At 45.7% G+C, this 20,310-nt stretch overlaps 1 protein-coding gene across 11 annotated transcripts in view; it reads right to left on the reverse strand.

The window, feature by feature from the left end:
* CELF4 (CUGBP Elav-like family member 4) overlaps positions 1-20,310 on the reverse strand; it is an 868,113-nt gene that overhangs the window by 56,988 nt on the left and 790,815 nt on the right. For 7 of the 11 annotated variants that reach the window (XR_012639468.1, XR_012639467.1, XM_074952294.1 and 4 more), the window contains exon 11: positions 18,720-18,863. Coding sequence is in view for 9 of the 11 variants with exons in the window: in XM_074952294.1 (XP_074808395.1) it covers positions 18,720-18,863 (144 nt within the window). In the remaining 2 variants the exon portion in view is untranslated. The remainder of the gene's footprint in view (positions 1-18,719; positions 18,864-20,310) is intronic. The other 4 variants (XM_074952298.1, XM_074952299.1, XM_074952300.1 and 1 more) reach the window with 1 other exon arrangement.

A 20,310-nucleotide genomic window follows, 5' to 3' on the forward strand; every position in this document is an offset into this window, starting at 1 on the left:
GGATCACCGGTGCAGCAAAAGCCCAGTCTGCTGACACTAGGAGAGAAGGGACGACAGGGGTGGGATGGGACTTTACCAATGAAATCTGAAAGCAAGTTAAAGGTAAAGTATGATAAGCTTAATAAGAGTATTGCTAATAATACTCGGCAGTCAAGCAACACTCTGCTTCCCGAGTGCTTTCCAGTAATGGCCTTGCGTATGATGGGGGTCGTTTCACCTGTGGGGGCCTGAGGAGAGGTGAAGTGATTTGCCCAAGCCAGTGGGGGATGGGGGATGAGACGTCGCAATTAACCCTAGACTGGACTGCCTGTGCCAGCTCTCAATTTCCTTTGTCAGTATGTGCAGGCAGAGCTAGATTCTGCTCAAACGCAGAGCCTGGGTGGAGGCACCGTGTGAGCAGGTGCTAAGCAAGATTCTTCCATGCAGCTCTGCCCCCTGTTGTTCCAATCCTAGGTCTCATGGAGCTCTGCCAATGTGCGTCAGTCCTGACCTACAATGCCCCCGTTCTGGGACCCCACATAGTTCTGCTAGCGCACCCCCCATCTTGATATGCTGCTCCCACTGCTATTTCAGTTCTGGCCCCTCCAATTCCCCCACCCTGAAACTTTGCCAATACATTTCAGCCATGCCCTGCATCTCCCCCTGCTATTCCAGCTCTGGTTCCATCCCACAACACTGCAATAACATTTTGTAAATAGAACCACCGAATCATAGAATCGTAGGACTGGAAGGGGCCTCGAGAGGTCATCTAGTCCAGTCGCCTGCACTCGTGGGCAGGCCTAAGAATTAGCTAGACCATCCCTGACAGGTGATTGTCTAACCTGTTCTTAAATAATATGATACTAGCACTTGGCACCCCTTAAACTGTCTCCTGGGCTCCAGCACCTCTTGTCCTCACCTTTAACTCCCTTTTTCTCCTTTATCTTTAACTGATCTCTTTCCTCTGGCTACTTTCCGTCTGCTCACAAACCTGCTCTAGCATCTCTTGAGCCACCCCCTCTTGTCTCTTTTATCATCTTGCTGCCTTCCCTTGTCTTCCAGAATGCTGTCCACTCCCTTCTCCTCTGGATCTTTCCTTGATCCCCTGCAATCTGGCGTGCACCACCTCCACTCTTCCAAAACTGTCCTCACCAGTCACCAATGACAGATGTGATTTTCCTAAATACAGCAAAGCAGCACATCACTGTTCTTACTCTCCTTGTTTTCTCTGGCACCTGCAACATAGCCAATCAATCTCATCTCCTTTGCTTTCTCTCCTCTTTTGGAATCTATGATTCTGTGTGCTCCTGGTCTGCCTCCCACCTTGCTGGCTTGGTCCTTCCGTATTTCCACTGATGGCTCTTCATCATCCTCTCCTGCTCCAGAAATTGGATTTCCATCTGCAATCCCGTCCTCTCCTTCCTCTTTATTAGATCTCATCAGCTCCCATAGCTTCAGGGAAGGGGTTCGAAGAAAAGCTACAAGGGTGATTCACGGCATGGAAAACTTGCCTTAAAATGAGAAACTAAAGGACCCTTACCTATCTAGAGGTGGTGCAGATATGCGGTAAAATTTTCAAATGCACCTAAGGGTCTTAGGCCCATTTTCAAAAGCAACTTAGGGCCCTGGAGCCTACATTTCATTGACTTTCAATGAGACTTGAGTTCACTTTTGACAAGAGGACTAAGGTTCCTACATCACTTAGGGGCTTTTGAATCTAGCAGACAAAGGCATAATAAGATCCAATTTGTGGAAATGGAAGCCACCAAATTTCAAATTGGAAATAAGAGGCAGATGTTTAACAATGAGGATGACTAATCACTGAAACAGATTACCAAGGGGTGTGATGGATTCCATCAAATGAAGACTGAATGTCTTTGTAAATTATATGCTTCAGTTCGACCACAAGATGGGCTACTCACAGGAATCACTGGGTGAGATTTGCAGGCCTGTGTTTTACAGAGCGTCAGACTGGATGGTCATAGTGGTCCCTTTACAGTCTAGGAAACTTTCACAATGCATTATCAAACCCACAAAACTCATTGCCACAGGATATTGAGTTTAGGATTCAAAACAGCATTAGCCATTCCTATGGATAATAACTGAATCCATAGATATATAGAATAGAATAAAAATGGACAGAAATTACCCCTCATATTTCAGAGCACAAGTCTACACCTAACTTCTTTGGGGCAGGGACTGTCTTTTTGTCCTGCGTTTGTACAGAGCCTAGCACAGTGGAGTCTTGGGCCATGAATGGGACTCCTAGGCACTACAGAAATACAAATAAATACTAACAGAAAGGCATTAGGAAGGTATTTCCTCTATGGTCTGGAGTGTCTGGTGCGGGCCACTATCAGAGGCAGGCTACTGGACTAGATGGATCCCTGGTTGGACCTGCTATGGCAGTTCATACGTTCCTCATTTGTCCATGTCTTATTTTACACCGCAAAATACTAATGTGTTTTTTGCTGCTCCATCTGCATCCATTGTCATGTCTTTCTCATTAATATTGCCAAAATCTATCCATTTTTCACAGTCTCCGCTGCTACAACCTTCATCTAGAACAGTGGTTCTCAAAGCCGGTCTGCCGCTTGTTCAGGGAAAGCCCCTGGCACACCGGACCGGTTTGTTTACCTGCTGTGTCCGCAGGTTCGGCCGATTGCGGCTCCCACTGGCCGCGGTTTGCTGCTCCAGGCCAATGGGGGCTGCGGGAAGGGCGGCCAGCAGGTCCCTTGGCCCGCGCCGCTTCCCCAGGGGCTTTCCCTGAACAAGCAGCGGACCGGCTTTGAGAACCATTGATCCAGAACATGGCCATCTCTCCATTTTGCTATTGTAACCTCCTTGTCTGTCCACTGAAGGAGGCAGGAGTTATGTGCAACAAATAGCATGTCATCGTGTAATTAAGGGCTATATCATAATACACACACACACGATGTTTAATCAACGTAGCCAGTCCTTTTATCCTTCAGTGGTTGTGCCACCACATACTTTGAGAAAATGTCATATACTACTGTCAAATACTGATTTGTAGCTGATGTTTCTGGCAGTGGACATTCCAAGTCAATCTGTATGAATTCCCAGGGCTTACTTGGTTGGGGCATTTCCCCTAAAGGACTTCCTTTTCTTGCTGGCAGTGTCCTTTCTTGACAGGTGAGACTGTAAAGAATCCAGTCCTTAACTTCTGCAATCATGCCCAATCAAAAACATATGTCAGATACCCAGCTCAGTGTCTTCCCCGGTGGCCTGCCACTTTGTTATCATGAAGACACTCCAATAACATTCTGTATAATCTTGCTGGCAAGACAATCCTGTTACCTTCATACACTAGCAAGTTGGCAGTCAGATCAATGGATAATTGTTCCTGAACTGTGTTGAATCTCCACTGTCTGGATCTCCTTCAGTAGATCTGTTGGCACCCTGAACACAACTCGGGTTCCTTGGACTGTTCTTGAGTTGTTCTCACAGTCTATTCTCACTGCCCTCACCCAGCTGAGAGCATCCACAACCACACTTTGCTTTCCAGGCTTATGGTGATTGGTGAACATATGTTCAGACAATTTGCAAATCCACTTTCCCAGGTGTCCTTCTGGGTTGTGCTTCATAAGGAGTCAGGACACGGCACTGTGATCTGTGTACACTGTGAATTCTGTCCCTAGTAACTAGGGATGATAGGCCTCAGGGCCTCCGCAATAGCCAGACACTCCAGTTCTGCAGCCAAATATGTGGTTTCCCTCTTATTTAACCTGTGACCTCCACAAGCTACCAGTCTGCACTTACCAAGCTCATCAATTTGTTTCAGTGCAAATTTGATAGCAGCATTTGAGGCATCACAGGTTACCATGAATGGCTGGGATAGATCTGGGACTTTAAGCATAGTGAAGAAGTCCCTCCTTCAGTGACTCAAATGCTTTCTAGTATTTTTCCGTCCAGACAAAATTGCTTTTAGTTAGCTGGTATAATGGCGTTGCCTGCTCTGCGACATTTTTTACAAATCTCTTGAAGAATCTGCAGTGGACTACAAACCACTGTATGGCCTCCAACTCTGTAGGAACCTTCCAGTCCTTTATAACTTTCAGTTCCTGAGGTTGGAGCTCCAATCCATTCTCACTGAGTGCATGTCCTAGGAAGGTGATGCGACTCTTTGCAAACTGACATTGGTTTCCTGCACGTTTAAATTCTGACTCCTTAAAAAGCTTTAGAACCCTTTCCACTCCTACCAGAGGTTCCTCCTGTGTTTTATGGAAACAAATGAAGTGATCTAAATATGTGGGGATGTCTTCAATTCTCAACATTTGGGATTTACTACGCTCTGAAACATGCCTGGTGCCACCATGCGTCCAAAAGACATTCTGCAGAATTGAAACAGTTCATAGGGTGTCACAAAGGCAGGGGGGTTTTTATCGTGAAGTGTCACTTTAATTTGATGGTATCCAGATATCACATCAAAACTATATAAAATATTTTTCTCCTTAACATTTTATCTAGTGCATCTGCTATGTGCTGACGTGGGTAGCTATCTGGAACCATCTGTGTATTAAGTCTCCTGTAGTCAATGCATATCCTCAAGTCTCCGTTTGGCTTTTTCACAGTTACAACTGTCAGGCCATCCTCCAGCATGCAAATTTAGCTTCTCTTTCACTGTGACCTGATACACCAGGGGAATCCAATGTGGGGGCTACCTTACAGGAACACTCTCTGGCCTAAACAAAATCCAGTGTTGCACCCCATCAGATCTGCCAAGCTCTTCATTATTCCTGGAAGAGCAGCTGTTCTAATTGCTTCCTTTAATTGCCTTCTATGGCTGCTTCTGTCAAGTCAATTCCCAGCTCTTTTACTGATTGGGCTGCTTCACAGCTCTTGATCTCTGTCCCTCTGAAAGGCTTTGAGACACCAGTTACACTCTCCCCATGGTCTGATTTTTCACTAATTGAACTTCCTGGTCAGTCACATTAATTGGTCTTACCCCAGAACTCCCTCTTTGGTCCAGCTTGAAACAGAGTTCTGCTACACAGCCATCCTGACTGCATATTTGTAGCTTCAAACACTCCTATAGGTTCACCACAGCTGTCCTTTATCCTTAGGAGTATTATTGCATGATGACCCGGCTTCACCATAAATTTATTCTGAGAGACCACTGGGGGCAGTTCATCTCTGTCATCCTGAAGGCACGGTAGAGACACCTCTAAGGCCCCCAAAATTGCTTCCCAGAGTCCACACTTCCTCCTACTCACCTCCTGCAAGGGTATCTGAATATTGTCCAGGGAAAAGTGTGCTCTACTGACACCTGCGACGGGGTGCGACTCACCACTCTGGCGCCTCCTGCTGGCTGTCATGGGAACGAGCTCTTCTTGCCAGTGCGCCCTCTTCTGGTGGCGCCTCGCCGCAGTCACTTCTACTCTAGAAGCCCTATCACTCCCAGGACTGCGGCGTCCTCTTCAGTGACACAGTCCTCCATCTGTGCCACACTCTATGCTCCCCCCTTCTGAGGGAATATCGCAGTCCCTTAGTCCAGCCACTTCCTCAGTGGTGAGTGCGGGCAGAAGGGAGGGAAAACGGGCCCGCCGACTACTCCACTTCCCAGCCCAGGGACCCTGTAGATGGCTGCTGCTTGAGGCACCCCCTCTGACTCCTCAGTAGATTTCCCTGGGCTATTTCTCTGGAGCCCCAGCACCCTCTTTGCCCTTGCCTCGGGCAAATCCCTGCAAATCCCTGCAGCCACCCAGGAGCTGCCTTTAGCTCCTCGGGTCTCTTCCTGCAGTACCGCTATGTCCAGGGTGCTTGCTGCCTTCAGCCTGCCAGGCAGCCAGTCCTCCTCCCTCCTCGAGCTCCAGGGAATGACTGAAGCTGCTCTGCTCTGCAGCCCTTCTAATATGGGCAAGCCCGGCCCTGATTGGCTGCTCCTCGCAGCCTCCCTGGGGTTTGAATAACCCCGTATGGGCCAGCACACGCCCCATCACAACACCCCAGGACTTCTTGTGATGCTCTCAAATGAAATCCACTCCCAGTACAACAGCACTAGAAATACTGGTCACCACAACAAAAAATCCTCTCAGGATGCAGAGACCCCAAATTCAGAGGGAGCTGGATTTCTCCTGATGTCAGCGGTGGCTGATTATTAGTAGTCACTAATTTAATTTCTGCAGTACAAATTTTCTTCCCCTTCTCCCTTCTTCTCTTCAGCACTGGGTGTTCACCATGGATCAGACTTATCTCAGATCCTGAGTCCAACAGCATTGTGGTTCTTCTGGCTGTCGATGTCTCCAGACCCAGATTAACAGGTAGTTCTTTACATTGGCCATTATAATAGTTGCTGATTGTGGCCCTACTGCTTCAGCAACTTCTAGTGGCTTCCCTCTCCTCAGGCAAATCCTTCTTCAGTGACGGCTCCTCTCAGCATCACCTGCAAATGTCATCTGGCTTGGGACCCACTCAGGAAACACTCTTCTGACCATCGGTCGCCTGTGAATAACTTGCACTTGGGTCTCCTCCAATTTTTTAGCCACTTCACTAGCTATCATTTTTTGAAGTGCTGCATCTGGTATAAAGGAATCACCCTGAGGCTGGGAATTAACAGCTGATACCTTTCAGGAAACCCCAATTTCTGCTTCCACATTTTGAACACTGTATATAACCTGGTCCATAGTACATTACCCTCCTTCACCAGGAGGTTATGAAGCTACATGAAGCTGTTCAATATCTTCATCAATGGTTGAGATAGTGGCATAGAGAGTACACTTATAAAGTTTGCAGACAATACCAAGCTGGAAGTGGTTGCAAGTACTTTGGAGGATAGGATTATAATTCAAAATTATCTGGACAAACTGGAGCAACGGTCTGAAGTAAATAGGATGAAATTCAATAAGGGCAAATGCAAAGTACTCCACTTAGGAAGGAACAATCAGTTGCACACCTGCAAAATGGGAAATGACTGACTAGGAAGGAGTACTGCAAAAGGGATATAGGGGTCATAGTGGACCACAAGCTAAATATGAGTCAATAGTGTAACAATGTTGCAAAAAAAAAGCGAACATCATTCTGGGATGCATTAGCAGGAGCGTTGTAAGCAAGACATGAGAAGTAATTCTTCCACTCTACTCCATGCTGATTAGGCCTCAACTGGGCACCACATTTCAGTAAAGATGTGGACAAATTGGAGAAAGTCCAGAGAAGAGCAACAAAAAATGATTAAAGGTCTAGAAAACATGACCTATGAGGGAAGATTGAAAAAATTCGGTTTGTTTAGTCTGGAGAAGAGAAGATTGAGAGGGGACATGAAAACAGTTTTCAAGTACATAAAAGGTTGATACAAGGAGGAGGGAGAAAAATTGTTCTTCTTAACCTTTGAGGATAGGACAAGAAGCAAGGGGCTTAAATTGCAGCAAGGGAGGTTTAGGTTGGACATTAGGAAAAACTTCCTAACTGTCAGGGTGGTGAAGCACTGGAATAAATTGCCAGGGAGGTTGAGGAATCTCCATCATTGGAGATTTTTAAGAGCAGGTTAGACAAACACTTGTCAGGGATGGTCTAGATAATACTTAGTCCTGCCATGAGTTCAGGGGACTGGACTAGATGACTTCTCGAGGTCTCTTCTAGTCCTATGATTCTACACTTCTAAAGCATTTATAAACTGAGGTTTTACCTAGGATTCTCTCATGGCTTGCCGCCGGGCATAGTTCCAGATTCAGCGCTGCAGGTTCTGCTTCACTCAAGCCATCTCCCAGACAGGGAAAACCCTATGAAACAGTCTCCTTAATTCGCACAAATAACTATGCGTGGGTTCCCCTTCCAGCCACTCCTGACTTGCCATTCCTTCCGGTATTTCAAAAGGGCCAATCCCCTCTCATAGCAGTCCTATAAGTGTTTGCACAACTGTGTATAAGATCCACAATCTGTACTGGGAAACTGCTGGTAAAATGCTTTGGCATCACCATCCAGAACCACTGCTAGGTACTGTGCTGCTTCCTCATCAGTCCATTTTATTCACAGAGAGCGATTGCTTAAAGTCTGTCAAGTGCTCACAGATTCTGGTCTCATCTGCATGACTGGTAAATTCCTTCTCAAGCAAAAATGCTTTTGACGTCTGGAAGCCACTGCCACCAGTTGTAATACTCACTTGTAGAATCACAGGGATTTATTGGGACACTGCAAGGACCAACTCCGGTATATAAAGGCAAGACTGAACTTCCTGCTTACCCCCAAGATCAGATCAACACACATAATAACATACAAGACTTTGGCTTAGTAAAATCATGATATAGCACCATCTACTGGTGGAGGTGCTATCTACATTAATTATTATAATATACACACACATTGGGCATCCTTATATATTCCATATACTAAAATGGGGAATTACTACTTGAACCAATAATATCTTTGGAACTGGAATGAACTTTATGAGTCGGGCCAGTATGTACTATATACCAACATATAGCATCTCTTCATATACACTCTTCCCCACAACACATACATACATATATCAAAATAAGTAAATAAATATCAGCACACCCTGTGTGCCCCTGAGTCTACATATCAAGAATTGGCCAATTTTTTTTAGGCTTCACAGTGGACATGGGTCTTAAGAATGGAAAGGCCAGTGACTATTTATGAATGGTGTTCCATGAGTGAAAAGCAGCATGGGGAAAAGCATGAAGATTGAAGGTGACTGTAAAAGAAGAAGGCCGGTGATGGTTGGAGGCTGCTGTGGGGTGGGGGGAATGAGGAGACAGGAGACAGAGATGGGTCAGTTGGAAGGGCAGAAGTGTGAAGGGCCTTTAGGGCAAAGTAAAGACACTTGAGCTTGATCGGATGGAAAACACAGAGCTGCAGGAGGGACTGAAATAGAGGCTGATGTAGTGATGGCAACGGGCGAAAGGTAGGCCCTAACAGCTGAGTTTCGTGTGGACAGGAGCTGGGAGAGATGTGGGTATTGAGGAGCAGACTGCAGCGCTCCAGAGGGAAGATAATGAGGGAAGACCTAGATGCCTGGAGAGAAAGAAAGGACAAGATCTTAGAAATGTAATGGAGGGGAAAATGGCAGGAGATGGCCTGGATGTGCGGGCCAAGACAGACAGAGGGCTGAAGGCTTCCAACTCACAATCATCATCCATAGCATTTCTCAGCATTTCCTGCTATTCTCCTCTCATTCCTGTCAACCCTGCTGCCCTTACTGCCTTCTGAATCCCATCTCCTTACCTACGATTGGCTTTGCGTCCTCAATCATGCCGCTCCTTTGTAACAGTGTCCCACTGTTTTTATAACCTACAGTCTCTCCCCAGCTGCCCCACCTGAGCTGTATTGCTCATGCCTTGTAGATCTATCAGTATTAATGTGACCCCCCATTACCATAGTATCTGAGTGTCGTGTATTTATCCGCCCAACACCCTTGTGAGGTAGTACTGTGCTATTATCCCTATCTTACAGATGGAGAACTGAGGCACAGAGAAACTAAGGGCCAGATTCACAAAGGGATTCAGGCACCTAACTGTGACTTTAGGTGCCTAATCCAGCATCCACTTCCAGTGTCAGTCTCAAAACCTCTGCTGCCTAACCCAGGACCTGCCTCTGTTTCCACCACTGGGCATGTGCAAAGCTGCCTAGGTCCTGATGCCAACCCACTCCTAAAGAGCTCCTCAGAGCCCATTCTCAAGCTGAAGTCCCAGAAGGATTCTCACACTAGGCATCTCCCTGCCTATCTCCCCAGCAGGGCCTGATCCCTTAAGTGAGCTCTGCGGTGCTGTGGGGTGGGCCTCTCTTTCCTTCTCTGGTTTTTCATAAGCAAGGGCTGACCTGGCTCAGGCACCTAATGCCAGGAGACGGTTCAGGGCTGAGAGTCTTGAGCAGAGATAGGTGCCTCCCTCTGGCCCATCAGGTGCCTAGAAGCCCAGATTAGTGGGAATTAGGCACCTAAATACCTTTGGAGATCTGGGCCTTTCCTTTGCAGCTCACTCCTTGCCAGTTTAGGGTATATTTACTCTGTAGTTAGACACCTGTGGCTGGCCTGTGCCAGCTGACTTGGGCTCGCGGGGCTCAGGCTAAGGGGCTGTTTCACTGCAGTGCAGCCATTTGGGCTCAGGCTACAGCCCGAGCTCTGGGGCTCTCCCACCTCACAGGATCCTAGAGCCCAGGCTCTAGCCTGAGCCCAAATGGCTACACAGCAATTGAGCAGCCCCATAGCCTGAGCCCTGAGAGCCCAAGTCAGTTGGCACTGGCCAGCCATGGGTGTCTAACTACAGTGTAGACATACCCGTAGGGAGTTCCCTGCCCAGCTTTCTGCCTTCTGAGAAACCCTTTCTTCGGGTACGTCTACACTTTGAACTGTGGAGTTAATTCCCAGCAGAAGGAGACATACCTGCATTAGCTCTGATCGAGCTAGAGTGCTAACAACAGAGTGGAGCTGTGGTAGGGGTTACTGGCCCATGTACAGGCCTACCATCTGAGATGGGTATGTACTTGGGGTGGCTAGTCCCTCCCATTGCCACAGCTGCATTCTATTTTAGCACGCTGCCTTGATCAGAGCTAGCATGGGTATGTCGCCTCAACCTGGGAATTACACTCCCAGCTCGAAGTGCAGACATACCCTTAGGCACCTAACTCTCCCCAGGGGCTGTGTGGGGAGCCTGGCCACCTAACTCAGGGCTCTGAATTCAATAGGCGTCAGGATGCCCAGGAGTTAGGCACTGCCACGCCTAAGTCCCTTTATGAATCCAGCCCTGAATTATTTGCTCCAGGAAGCACACCTTGTCTTTGGCAGAAAAGGTCATTGAAGCCAACTGTCCTGAGTCCCAGAGCAGCATGCTAAGCACTAAACTATCCTTTCTCTTGCTAGACTGCAAGCCTTTTGTAACGAGGAATCCATCTTGCTCTATTTAATGATCCCTACCTACCTCCTAGGGAAAGCAATAGAGGTCCCTGTCGTTTGAGAACGGACACATATTGACTGGGCTAAGGCCTGAATGCACAAAAGGATTTAGGTGTCAGGAGTTTCGCTGAGCGTCACAATGCCTAACTTTTGGGCGCCTGGGAAATCACTTGTCACATAGCCAGAGTTCAGTACCCAGCAATGGCTGGGGAGAGGCAAGAGCCTTAGAATGGGATTCACAAAAAATACCAGCATGCTAGGCAGGGAGCCACCTAAAGAAGGCAGTGGGAATTCCTAGCTCTGCTTGCAATTCCTAGCTGTGAACCTTCTTTAGAGTTAGGCGCCTATGCCAATTTTGCAGGAAGCCACTGGGGACCACTCCCAAAACTTTTAGCCCAGTGCATAGGGCATTCACCAGGGATGTGGAAGACCCCTGGTTCAAGTCCCCCCTCCACCTGAGAGGGAGAAGGGATTTGAACTGGACTCTGCTACTACTCAAGTGACTACCCTAACCACTGGGCTCTGGGATAGTCTGATGAAGGGCTCCCTCAAACACTCCTGTTGAAACGGCATGGATAAATAATTAAAGAGTCATTGGAGCAGAGGAGCTGCTTCATGGACCTCCCACATCCTGGGGAATGGTCTACCCACCATTGGCTGCAGGGTGATTCTCATGTTTGTGAGCTCTCTCTCTCTCTCTCTCTAGCCCAAATGACTTTTTGAAGGAGAGTGAGGGAGAAAGGCAGCACAAACATGAGAGTGACTGTGTAACCTGGTGGCTAGAACACTCACTCACACTGAGAGATTCCAAGGATAGAATGGCCAATTATGATCATCTAGTCCAATCTCCTGAAGAACACAGGCCATAGAACTTCCCTGAACGTAAATTCCTACAGCAAATCGTTTAGAAAAACATCCAATCTTAATTTTAAAATTCCCAGTGACAGAGAACCTATCAAGACTCTTGGTAAATTGTTCCGATGGTTAATTACTCTCACTGTCAAAAAATTGACACCTTATTTCCAGTCTGAATTTGTCTAGCTTCAACTTCCAGCCACTGGATCATGTAATACCTTTCTCTGGTAGCCTGAAGTGCCCATTATCTAATGTTTTGTTTCCCATGTAGGTACTTAGAGATTGTAATCAAGTCACCCTTTACCCTTCTCTTTGTTAAGCTCAATAGACTGAACTCCGTGAGTCTATCACTATAAAGGTTTGTTTTCTAATCCTTTAATGATTCTTGTGGCTCTTCTCTGAACCTCACCAATTTATCAACATCCTTCCTGAATTGTGGGCACCAGAGTGGGACACAGGATTCCAGCAGTGGTCGCACAAGTGCCACGTACAGAGGTAAAATAACCTATCTACTTATACTTGAGATTTCCCTCTTTAAACATCCAAGGATTGCATTAGCCCTGTTGCCCTTCGCATCACCCAGGGAGCTCATGTTCAGCTGATTGTCCACCATGACTGATTAGCCACCTTTGTTTGTTGGGTTTAGTGTGTGGGTGCTGGGTGGGGTTGGTGGCCTGTGATATGCAAGAGGTCACACTCCGTGAGCTGCTGGTCCCATTTGGCCTTACACTCCATGACGTGACCCCCAAAGCTTTTTCAGAGTACTGCTTCCCGGGATAGAGTCCCCATCCTGTAAGTGTGGCCTACAGTCTTTGTTCCTCAATGTATACATTTACATTTAGCTGTATTAAAATGCATATTGATGTGAGAGATCCAGCATCATTTCCCCCCCTGCTCCAATAACTCTATTTATCCACAATGGAAGAGCTTCATCAGGAGACATTGAGAGAGGCCCTCCCCCATCAGAATACCCAATAACCCGGGGCTAGGCACTCACCTGAAATATAGCAGATCCCTGTTCAAATCCCTTCTTCCTGCTTAGGTGGAGGGAGGATTTGAACCAGGGGTCTTCCACATCTTAACTGAGTAAACTAACCACTAGGCTAAATGTTATAGAAATGTACAACTGGAAGTGACCTCAGTAGGTCATCTAATCCAGTTCCCTGCTCTGAGGCAGGACTAAGTATGATCTAGATCATCCCTGACAGGTGTTTGTCTAACCTGTTCTTTAAAACCTCCAATGATGGAGATTCGACAGCCTCCCCTAGGTAATTTGTTCCAGTGCTTAACTACCCTGACAGTTAGGAAGTTTTTCCTAATGTCTAACCTAAATCTCCCTTGCTGCAATTTAAGCCCATTACTTCCTGTCCTGTGCTCAGTGGATAAGGAGAACAATTTATCACACTCCTCTTTATAACAACCTTTTACATACTTGAAGACTGTTATCATGCCCCTCTCGGTCGTCTCCTCTCCTGACTAAAAAAACCCCAAAACTCCAGATGAGGCTTTATCAGCACGGAGTAGAGCGGAAGAATTAATTCTTGTGTCTTGCTTATAACACTCCTGCTAATACATCCCAGAATGATGTTTGCATTTTTTGAAACAGTGTCACACTGTTGACTCATTCAGTTTGTGATCCATTGTGACCTCATAATCCTTTTCTGCAGTACTCCTTCCTAGGCAGTCATTTCCCATTTTGCATTTGTGCAGTTGATTGTTCCTTCCTAAGTGGAGTGCTTTGCATTTGTCCTAACTGAATTCCTCCTATTTATTTCAGACCATTTCTCCAGTTTGTTACGATTATTTTGAGTTCTAATCCTGTCCTCCAAACCGCTTGCAATTTCTCCCTGCCTGGTATCACCTGCAAACTTTATAAGGGAAGTTTATATAAGGGAAGTCTTCTTCCTTCTCCTGTAATTTGCCCCAGCTGTTTTGTGTGACTTCACCTGAGGGGCCCGACCTGGTAGGTAGCTGAACGTCTATTTTCCCCCGGTTTGTGAATCGCTTTTAGGGGGGAGTTAGGCCCCTGGATATCGACAGGTATGCTGCTGCGTGCATGCTCAGAAGCAGAAACATAGGTACCTAGGGAGCTTTTACTGCAAAAACTTAGGTGGCAATTGAGTTTAGGCACCTACAGGATTTCAGTGGGAGTTTTATGCACCACTGTGGTCCTGAAACTGGAACGTAGGAGCATAAAACAAGGACTTGGGCACCTAACTCCTTTTGTGCTTTCAGGCCTAAGTACTGAAGAATGTACACTGTGCACTGATTCCCCTGGGTGACAGGTGAGGCACCCTAAGGGCACGTCAATCTCTAGCTTCTGTGAATCTATGAAAAAGATGTAAACTGCTGTCTAGTGTTTCTTATTCATAGATTATAAGGCCAGAAGGGTTCACTGTGATCATCTAGTCTGACCTCTTCTATAACACAAGCCGTAGGACTTCTCGGAATTAATTCTTCTTTGAACTAAAGCACAGCTTTTAGAAAAAGATCCAATGGCCTGAACAAATCCTGGTGCATGTCTGATCTTCTGAGATGCATTTCACTTGTTTGATACAGGTTCCCTGCTTCTCACTTTGTCTCCTCTCCCTATTCCCAACATCGTCCCTTCTGCCAGCCCACATCGAACACTCGGATCAGCCTCTCAACTAATTTTCACCAATTGCCCTTGAGAAAAAGAAGCAGCTGCTGATGACCCTAATGTTGCATGCAGCATGTCAGCCATCACCGGGATCCACTCCCACCGTATAACCCTCCCACTGCCCAGTGTTCTGTGAAATTCTAAGCTACTCGGGGCAGGAGGTCTGCTCTTCGTTCAGTTCTTTTACATCCTGTGCATCACTGTGCATCTTTAGAGTGCAACATACGTATACTACTCAGAGAGATGATGACAGATTTGCCTCTTCTATGCCAAACCTTGTGAAAAATACTGCAGGATCTTACAGCAAGGATAACTAGAGCTGGTTGAGAAATGAAAAGAAATTGTTGATTTTTCTGGAAACTTTTTCTTAAAGTTTCATCAAAATTTTGATTTTTTGATACGTTTAACCATTCTATAAACTGGTTAAAACAGGATATTTTTTCATGCACAATTTAAAAAAAAACATTGGTCTCAATTTCAATTTTTGTGACCAGATTGAGGAACGACACTTTTGTCATATAAGCACTGAGTGTTTATTATTATTTGTTTGATCTGGTCCCAGCAGAATCATATTTTTATTATAAGTGAAGATATGAGAACGTCCTCATTCACAGGGAAAGGTGTCTTCTTCTCTATTGCACCATAAGAAGTATGGAAGGGCAAGTTAAAAAGGGATGGATGGATGATCTAATGATCCCATATAGAACTCTAGAGTCCTGCTGGAAAAACACAACTGAGACTTGTGCAGGCATGTTTTTGCATGGTGCATGGTAAAGAGCACGAAGCTGCTGCAATTTAATGCAAGTGGATACTATGGGAGAAATGTTGAGTCTAGGCATAGCATCCTGAACTATAAAGTTAAACCCTCTGCACAGCCACTCTATGGCTTGTAAAAACACAGGGTAAAAAACAGGGCATGGAGTGGGCATCGCTGAGATATGGAGATAAATCAACACATCAACATGCAAATTAAATTGAAATTTTAATTTTTCAGTTTGATTTTTAAGTAAAATACATCAGTTTTTGGCATAAAAAAAATCTAAAAAACTAAAATTTTATTTAACCTAAAAAAGATTTTTTAAATACTAATCTTTCTTTCATTCTTTCTTTTACTGGAAACAATTTTTGAAAAATGTTTTGTTTTTTTATTTTATGAAAAAGTAAAAAAAAAAAAATTCTCAGGAAGTATAAAAAACAAAAAAATTTCTGTGCAAAATAATTGTCCTTTTTCAACCATTTCTAATGATCATATCTGAATACTCACTACTCCCATATCTGTGTAACAGCAAACTGCAAATCAGAGACCAGCAGCACTGCCAACCCCAAACATTCAAAAATCAAGAGGTTGGCTTACAATCATGATACTGTTAAAAATAACTTATGAATTCTTTTTTATTATGCCTGCTGTGGTTATGTTTTCAAGCTTTTCTCTGCAACTATGAGGACAAAAACTTATTTTTAAAAAAAGAAAGTGGAGACATTCCTAATCACATGCCTCCAGGAGCTGGAACTTTAAGAAAAGCACCCAATATTCTGAGACTCACAATAAATTACCAGGTTTGGCAGCACTATAAGCACGGAAGCAAATTCTCCATCTTGCAAGAACAGCGTGGGTTGTACGAGGTATTTATCACCATGTACCAAGGCAACTCACAACTGTTTCTGACCAGCACTCTCCATGCTGCAGTTTTCCCCACCAGCAAGTAAGCACTTAGCAGAGCTGTTTGGGAAATGCGTTTTGTTCCCATGACAACACTTAGATGAATTTTTTTCTACAAAAGTTTTTGGGCTCTTGTTGGAAACAAACAAACAAAACAAAATGCATACATTGACTTGTTTTGCTTTTGCTTTTGGTATCTGAAAAGTGAAATGTTCTGTCAGAAAATCAAGAATTTTTCAATCAAATATAATCAAAATTGGACATTTCCTGTAGGAAAAGCAATGCTGTGTTGAAAAAAAAAAACGTTGAATGAAAAACGTGGTCCAGCTCTAGGCCCACTGAAAGCAGCAAATAGACTGAGGACCTGATTCTCTGTACTTTTGCGTTGCTGTAAAACTGGCAGATTTGGCAAACTGGGAATTCCTTATATGTAGGGGGGAACCCCATGTGGTACAGACCAAATGCAATTGCTGTATGCCACTGTCATACCCCTAGTTCCGGGGCTAAGGGGCAAGGCCTAGGGAATGGTGAAAATCCCTCTATGTTTTGGCTATCTCTGGCTACTAGAATGGCCCCCTTAGCTACATAGGCAGCCAAGCTCAATTCAGAGAGGATGTTCTAACTTATGCCATGGGCCCCAGCATTGTCTGGAGCTGAGAATCGGGTTCTGAGAGCCTAAATGAAGTTACCAAGCTTCTCTCCTTGTTTTTTGCTGAACTTGGGGACTAAACACCTGCGTGGGACCCTTTTACTTAGAGGTTGGGATAACCTCGTTACCCACAAGTATTTTGGTGGTTACTACCCCAGTGGATTGCTAAATGGGTTGTTGTTTTAGGTTTCATCCGCTCTATAACATACAGTAAATAAATATTTGCATTCTCCTCCTATTACATTGCAGCTGTCATCTTTTTCATCCAAGGATCTCCAAGCACTGCATAAATATCAATGAATACCGGCACATGAGCTCGGGGTGTGTGACTATCCCCATGTTACAGTTTGGTGACTAAATCACAAGGCCAGGACAGATTAGAGATGAGAAGAGAACAGAGAGAAATCTGAACCCAGCACTCTAGCCCCCAGATGATCCTCCCACCTCACTGAGCCTGATTCTCATCTCCCTTACTCCACTGCCACACCTCCATTAACATCAACTGAGTTCCCTCTGCTTTACACCTCTGTCTGTAGGAGGAGAACCAGGTCCATTAGTTCTCTACAAAGAAGAACGTGGAGACAGCCATTTCACTGCCAGAAGCTCCAACTTGACTGTCCCACGCTATGGATACCATCAGCGTGTTATCTATCATTTACACCTAGAAGTAGGATGGTCCTCCCATTTGGGCAGGACACCACTGGGGCTGTAAACGAGAAGGGGCTGGGACTGAGTCACAAGTGTAACGCTTATTTGAAATCCCCCAAGATGAATCCTCATACTGGGCCCCTCCACGCTCAGTGCCCAAGAGTTAATGAGAGCAGAAGGGCGTGAAGATGACAATTGCTGGCTGAGACAAACTCTGTGTTCCTGCCCATTATGAGGAGCTCAGTGGTCTGTCCAAAGTCACATTCAGATGCTCTCTGGATGGACAGGAAGAACTGTATAGACCAGCAGCTGTTGGGGCCAAGAACTCCTGGTGGCTAGTCAATCCAAGCCAGCTGACTGCTTTCAGCATGGCGCTGATTTCCAGTGGAAAACCGGCCACGAGAAGTTGGAAGGGTTGTCTGAGGGGGAAAGGTGGAGGAGACCAGGGAGGGAACGGGCAAGGGAGACATGGTGTGGAGATTGACAGAAGCATCAAAACCAAAAGAAAATAAAAGTCTGATATGTGGAGGGATCCCCCAGAAGCTGGCTCCAGACCAGCAGCTGGCAGAGAATCCTCTGAGTCAGGGCAATTAAAAAATATAATTTGCCCCACTGCACCTCTTAAAGGGCATGTGTGCAAAGAGCAAGGGATGGCAGGAACCACATGGCAGATCCCAGTGGTGAGCACGGGGACATCAGAGAGAAAGTGCACCCCGAGAGACACCCACCACCCCGGGAAACTGCAGTTCAGAGGGAGGGGAACTGGTGAGGAGAGGTACATGGATGAACGTGGACAGGGTCCCGCTCTGCCCCACAACAGCAGTGGAGTGAGTGTGACATTTACAGCAGCATGATAAGAATTTGAGATGGGGAGGGGAGATCCTGCAGAGAATTCAAACACAGATCTCACGTCTGCCTGCTGGCAGGGCCTTGAAGCAGACCTCTCTTAGTGGCTTACATTCAGAAGGTCAGATCTTTAGCGGAGAGAAATCAGCATGGCTCCCCTGCAGTCTAATGCATTACATCAGCTGGTGATCTGGCCCAAAGAGCCTTTCTTTCCCCCACTGTCTGATTTTCCTCCCCCTGGGCCTTATACTTTCTCCCCTGACCAACCACACTGCCACAAACCCATCCCCCGACCCCACCGGCTTCTCTCCAAACGCTTGTTTTGGGGATTTTTCTCCCCTGTAGCCAGCAGCCGGAACGTCCATCTGCTAGCAACCTTCCAAACCTTTGTCTCTGAGCAGTGCACACAGTTCTGAGCATGAGACGATTAAGGGGAGGGGGAAGGGAGAAAAAAGTATCGACAGAAGTAAATCGAGAAATCAAAAAACGTAAGCAAAGAGAAAGCAGTTCGAAAGGCAAAGTGTTCAGAGAAAGCCCTTTCCTGGATGAATCTAATTGTTTTGTTATCTTTACCCACCAAAGCATTTACTTTGGTTTGTCGCCCGATCCACAAACACTTTCGAGGAGATGACATTACCGAAAGGCAGGAACATCTGCATCAGCTCAGCATCCCCAAACTCCTGGGGCAGATGGTAGATAAACAGGTTACAGCCCTCTGGTCCTGCAGGTGAGATGGGAAAGAGAAGAAGGGAGGAGGTTTGAATAAAGAGTACCTGAATTGGACACGCCTCTTTCTCTTCTCAGCTACCTTCTGCTGGGGTGGAATGCTCCATGGTAGAATATTCTCTAGTACTTCTGTACGGTCTAGTTTTAAATGCATCCAGCAACAGGGGTGGGGATGAGAGGGGGGCCTTCCACCACTTCCTTTGGCAGACTGCTAAGATCTTGCCACTAGACTTCCTCAGTGGAGGGGATCTGGCTGTGAGGATCAACTTCCACAGGTGTTTTGGCCAATCCAGGCTCTGATCCACCAAATAACCAAAGTGACATTTACAACAGCTGCCTACCCTCCCTCCAAAAAAACCCTCAACTCAAGCCAAGTTTCTTATGACCAGAGAAGGGAGGAGACCAGGAGACCCCATGGGGACCTTGCTATGCCAATTTAAGCAACATGCCAGGTGATCAAATACTACAGGGATGGCATTAGCATAGAACTGATAGCGAGGCAGCTAGATAGAGTGGTATGTATGGAGATGGAAAGAAAGAAGCATTTCTTGGTATTCCGTTCAGAATTTTTCTTTGCTTCGTTCACTCTCATTAACCTTAGTTCTACCTCCCTCCACATCCATCTTCTTGGACCACTCTGAATGGTCCCCCTCCCTCCCTGGTGTTTATAGGCAGAACGTCAGTCATCTTTCTCAAACACCTGTTGAGGCAATTGGTGATGATGAGTGGGAACAGACACACAAACACATGGCATTCTATATTCAGCCACCTGCCTCTTTGCCCAAACTCAGACAGAGCCTGGCCAGGGTTGAAACCCTGAAGCCCACCCTGAAGAATGACTACCTCCACCCCCCACCCCCACAGAAATTCATATTCTACACGTTGGTTCCAGGCAGGGACCTGCCATTCTCTTCCTGGTGCTGCAATAGATGCCAGAGCAAGAATTCTGGCAGCCTTTTGCAGCATGCAGTAGACTCTAACCTGGAGCTGGTTGGGAAAATTGTGATGGAGCAGTTTTCCATTGGAAAATGCAGGTCTGTCAAAATGAAAATGCTTTGCAAAATCACATAGATTTCGCTGAAATTTTGTTTCAGAACAAGAATGTGTGTGTGTGTGTGTGTGTGTGTGTGTGTGTGTGTGTGTGTGTGTGTGTGTGTGGAAAAGCTCCAACAGTGTTGAAATGTCCTGTTTTTGACATTTTTGGAATGAAACATTTTGATTTTTCCTTTCAAAATGACTTTTCATTTCAAGTTATGTAATGTATTGTAATTTATACGATAGAATTAAAAAAATCAAAATGGAAACAAAACAGAAAATTTCATTTTGGATAGATCAAGACATTTCAGTTTTGTCAAAATGGAAAGTTTCGGTCAATCTTAAATGAATTGTTTTTGGTATTTTCTTTCGTGGATCATTTTGAAATCTTCAGGTTTCGTCCTGAT

The sequence above is a fragment of the Natator depressus genome, chromosome 5 (assembly GCF_965152275.1).
Source record: "Natator depressus isolate rNatDep1 chromosome 5, rNatDep2.hap1, whole genome shotgun sequence".
Taxonomy (NCBI): Eukaryota; Metazoa; Chordata; order Testudines; family Cheloniidae; genus Natator; species Natator depressus.